This window comes from Penaeus chinensis, chromosome 4, assembly GCF_019202785.1.
Source record: "Penaeus chinensis breed Huanghai No. 1 chromosome 4, ASM1920278v2, whole genome shotgun sequence".
Classification (NCBI taxonomy): domain Eukaryota; kingdom Metazoa; phylum Arthropoda; class Malacostraca; order Decapoda; family Penaeidae; genus Penaeus; species Penaeus chinensis.
The window spans coordinates 45,124,696-45,129,695 of record NC_061822.1 but is presented as its reverse complement, the minus strand read 5'-3'; the positions used below and the strand labels follow the sequence as shown (position 1 = coordinate 45,129,695).

At 40.1% G+C, this 5,000-nt stretch overlaps 1 protein-coding gene across 3 annotated transcripts in view; it reads right to left on the bottom strand.

Moving 5' to 3' along the window:
- The window catches only part of LOC125025144 (hepatocyte nuclear factor 4-gamma-like), a 27,461-nt gene that overhangs the window by 4,194 nt on the left and 18,267 nt on the right, over nt 1–5,000 (bottom strand). For all 3 annotated transcript variants that reach the window (XM_047613105.1, XM_047613107.1, XM_047613106.1), the window contains exons 3-8: nt 3,965–4,193; nt 3,481–3,575; nt 2,938–3,053; nt 2,629–2,778; nt 1,179–1,299; nt 1–87 (exon numbers count right to left, since the gene is read on the bottom strand). The exon at nt 1–87 is cut by the window's left edge and continues 33 nt beyond it. In XM_047613105.1, the coding sequence (XP_047469061.1) occupies nt 1–87; nt 1,179–1,299; nt 2,629–2,778; nt 2,938–3,053; nt 3,481–3,575; nt 3,965–4,193 (798 nt within the window). The remainder of the gene's footprint in view (nt 88–1,178; nt 1,300–2,628; nt 2,779–2,937; nt 3,054–3,480; nt 3,576–3,964; nt 4,194–5,000) is intronic.

Below are 5,000 nucleotides of genomic sequence, written 5' to 3'. Positions count from 1 at the left end.
CGTATTCATTTTCGTCCAGCTGTACCTGCCTGAGCGGCTTGATCAGCTCGTCCATGATACGCTGTCCGATGCGGCTGATCTCCACCTCTGGAATGCGGGACCAAGCTGTCAGGTTAAACGTCAAGGGAAACGATAGAGAGCCGGATGCTTGGGCGGGCCAGAGCTCGTTCCTCGACACATCTCATCATCTCTATCAGTCTACCAACTATAGTAGAAGTAGAAGTAGTAGTAGTTGTTGTTGTAATGATAATACTGATGATGATGATAAAAAATAATAACAAAACAGCAATAGTAACAATAACAATACTAATATTAATAATGATAAACATGAAAATAATAGTAAATGTACTACTGATAATAATAAAATGTTAATGAGAAATACTTTAACATTATAACTACATGCACTTTTTTCAATAATACGACGCCTCAAAACTTATTTGAAATACATAATGTCTTCAGAGATATTGAATCATGTGAATAGAATAGATTAATAGTTCCCAACATGCGAAACACTGCAACATTTCAACGGCAAGTTCAACTAACTTTAATCATACGGCTAACTCAGATAACTAGTAGTGAGGATGGGTCATCTTTAGTTTACTTTTTAATTAGCAAATCGCATTGTAAAGTAACCAGACTGGATGTGCGCGTGATTTAACCCAGTCGCCCCATTTGGCAAGAATACATGCCATGCCCACTGTAATACAAATTTATACAAGTGCTTAAGTCACCAAGGAGTTGGTTAATAGTCCTATCTATCTCACCTGTTTACCCTTTTCCTCGACTTTTGGAAAGGGTCTTTTGCACTATTTCACTGTCCTAAATGTTACCAAGATTTTAATAACAAATTAATAATCATAACATCAATACCAATAATAATCGATATCAACTGCATTAAAAAGGAAAACAGTTTCCTGCCAATTCAAGAAATGCGGAAATCAGGATCGGTCATTAGGGTTTACTGATAGACTCATTGGTGGCTGAGCACATGTGGAGCCATCTGTAAGTAACAAAATTCACAAAAAAATACAGGTAGCAAAACATAAATCCGGGGCGGTTGGGTTAAAGGCCATTACCTATAAACCCCCACACACACGCGCACACGCACACGCACACCCACACCCACACGCACACACACACAAGCAAGAGTTCTTATCAGTTGGCCCTCTTTGCATCACCTGAAGAGTTCCTAAGGATGATGCAATCGTTCCCCAACAAGATCATGTTCTGGAGGTTCATGGATCGGAAAGCTGCCCCCAGGAGTAGGTGTTCCCCGGCGTGGGCTCGGAGCAACGCCACCTAGGGAGTGAGAACAAAAATATAAACTGAGCAGGCGCCTGGTGATGCATGGCGGTGGCTGTGTTCCTACAGTTTAAAAAAGAGCAAAAATCTATGAAGGGAAATTACTTAACCTAACCATTACTTGCATTTTTTTTTTCTCAACTCGGTAGTATATTTGTAACTGATTAGGCCACACCATTTTTTTTTTCTTGCATAGCGGGCCCGTCGATGATAGATTTTAAAATTCCCACCGAAAATAATTCCTGGCGTTTTCCGTGTTACTTTTCCTATTCCCGCCGAGCTGCCTGGAGGATCCTATGGCCATTTGATTTTATACCACTATTAATTCAAAACATGGGAAACGAAGACCCTGCCAGAATTAAATTATATCAGTCTAATCTATCTAACTGGAGCCATATGGTTAAAGGAAACACCAGATACACACGAAAAATTACATATTTTTTTCTGCCTACATTTTTTTCGGCACTCAGAAGAGAAAAAATAAATACAACTATTATTTGGACCAATTTTATTTTTATTTTTTCCTACCTCCTACATTACATATTCGTCAGTTCTACCCGCTATGCAAGAAATAAAATAGTGTGGCCTTACGCTTCTGAAATAGACTTATGTATCGATCATAATGATGGTAAGGAAAGTGTAGGATAAATACAAACAGAAGGAGAACAACTTTCACCAGTGTGGCAGTTTGTTTGGTAGGGTCTAAATGGTTGCGTAAATACATGCGAGTCATCCTTCTATAAACAATGAAAGGCAAGCAAGTACAATCTTAGTCATTGGGGTTTGCAGTTACACTCCCTGTAAGTTTGTGTGTGTGTGTGTGTGTGTGTGTGTGTGTGTGTGTGTGTGTGTGTGTGTGTGTGTGCGTGTGCGTGTGCGTGTGCGTGTGTGTGTGCGTGTGTGTGTGTGTGTGTGTGTATGTGTGTGTGTGTGTGTGTATTTGTAAGTATGTGTGCATGCATGTACATACACACACACAGATAGATTGATCGATAGATAGATATATTGTTAAAAAAAATACATACATTTATATATATATATATATATATATGCATATATATATATATATGTATATATATTTATATATAAAGAGAGAGAGAGAAATGTAGATATAGATAGATAAATAGACAGGTAGACAGATAGATAGATATAAATAGTCAGTCAGATAAATATAAATATACATATATAAATATATTTAGATAATTAGATAGACAGAGAGATAGAAAATAGACTGAGCTACGTAATATTCTTTTATTTCCCATTGTGTTACGAATCATTATCCTCCTCGTTGCTCATACTCATACGCAGAAGAGTCGACGACAGTACCTGGTCATCGAGAACAAGCTCGCAGAACGAGGGAATGTACTTGGCCCACTCGACCAGAATCAGGAGCTGCTGCTTCATGCTCTCACACACGTCCATCACACCCGCGACAGTCTTGTTCATCACATTCACGTCACCTACCGCCGGCGAGAACTAGAAGGTAGGATGATAAAGAACACGACGGGTAAGAAAATGTACCTCCCAATATCGTAATATAATGAACGATTATTTTTGATCTTCATGTTTTCTTGTTTATTCTTCGTTTAATGTGAATTAGAACAAATGAGGTTTGAGATAAACACTGAGCAATACCTGTCGAGAAAGATGTTCAGCGTTGAGTATCGTGGAAAGCGCCATGCCACTGGCGCCTCCCCCTTCGTCGTAACTGAGCCTACGAGTGCTGATTCTGTCGCGCTCGTTTTGAACAGCTTTGTGCAAGGGAAGAAGAGAGGGAAGGAAATGGGGGTAAGAAATAGAGAGAGAGAGAGAGAGAGAGAGAGAGAGAGAGAGAGAGAGAGAGAGAGAGAGAGAGAGAGAGAGAGAGAGAGAGAGAGAGAGAGGGAGACAGAGAGAGAGTTAGACAGATAAATAGATTAATAGAGAGAAAGAGAGAGAGAGAGAGAGAGAGAGAGAGAGAGAGAGAGAGAGAGAGAGAGAGAGAGAGAGAGAGAGAGAGAGAGAGAGAGAGAGAGAATTAATAGTTACACAGCGACAGTAAAAATGTAAAAAAAAATGTCATATCACTACAGGAAATGTTTCTCATGACGACAAAATTGCTACGAAATGGCGACGGTACTTTGTTAACAATGGTCAAAATATGCAAAAATATACATACGCATACTATACAATACTCACCATCTTTTTTCATTCCAACCCTTATGCATTTCCTCAGTCTGCAATAACGACATTGATTTCTTTTGTCCTTGTCGACTGTGCATCCACGATTGAACCTGCAGATTTATTTGTTTATCTGTTTTTTATATTTAAGTGTGGCAGTGAATTAAATTATGGTCAGGTTGATTTTCTTATAGTTGTGTCACACTTTCATGTTTTAGTTACTGACTTTTAATGGTTATGTTTGTTACCATTACTATTATTATAATCGTCATTGCTAGTACCATAACTACTATTACTTCTACAGTCAAATAGGCATCTTGCAATGCAACGTGGCAACTTGAGCCCAAATGACACAAAGACACTATCAATTGAGCACCATAAATCCTGCCTAAACCAGAATATAATTCTTTTAATAGTCCCGCTCAAGGAACCTCATATGTGCAACAAAAGAACACAGACACTCACCATGAAACCCACGCGACCGAGTGCGCCCCCATCTCACCTGCAGCTGTACGTGTGATTCTTCCTGACGGAGCGGCGGAAAAAGCCCTTGCAGCCATCGCACGAGTGGGCGCCGTAGTGCTTGCCCGTGGCCCTGTCACCGCAGATGGCACATGTCAGGCTCGCCGCCGAAGACCCTGTCACGACGCTCGCTGCCTCGCCGCCGCCCACGCTCATGCTGCCCATGATGGACACGCCCACGTTACCAATGGTGCATAAGGGCGTCCCGCCTGATAAAGAAGTAATAGTTAGGCGGGGTACATTTTTTTTCTAATAGGGTTGATTCAAGCAATCTAAATTCAATAATAATTTTTGATGCAGTAATTGATGAATTTGATTGCACATATACTTTACAGTCCATGTGAGGATCAGTGAACAAAACATAAAGCATATATCAGTTGAGTACAAATAAACCAGGCCAAAACAGAGCTTAACTGAGCAAAACAGAGCATTAATTTTGTTTATCTTATCAATGAGGAAATAAACAATAGGATTTGGCTTTGGAGGAAGTTCATGTTTTGGAATCTAGTCCCGTAACACCAAAGAATGTTTGAATTTTATTCTTGTATATATACGCATACAAACACGCAAACACACACACACACACACACACACACACACACACACACACACACACACACACACACATCACTTTTAGCAACTGATAGTATTGGCGGGAGGGATTGTAAAATTCCTGGATATCGCAATCGTCTGCCGTCGTGTTACAGGCAATAGCCAGTTGTTATTTTGCAAACAGTCCCAGGCAGTGACCTGACCGATTGCAAAAAGTTCAGAACAATGTCTGTTTTCTCCCGTGAGATACTTGTGATAGCTGGTATCCTTAGGTACTTCGACAATAACGTATTTTGCTCAAACCTATATCAGTCAGTTCGGGGAGCAAGTCCAGTCCAGAAGATTTCCAATAAAACCTAGAAGTATAATATGCTGTACTATGTGTGAAGGCCTACATTAACTACCCTGTCTTTTGAGGTATACCCTCTTACCCTCACCCAAAAGTGGCACCTTTGGAAGAACTG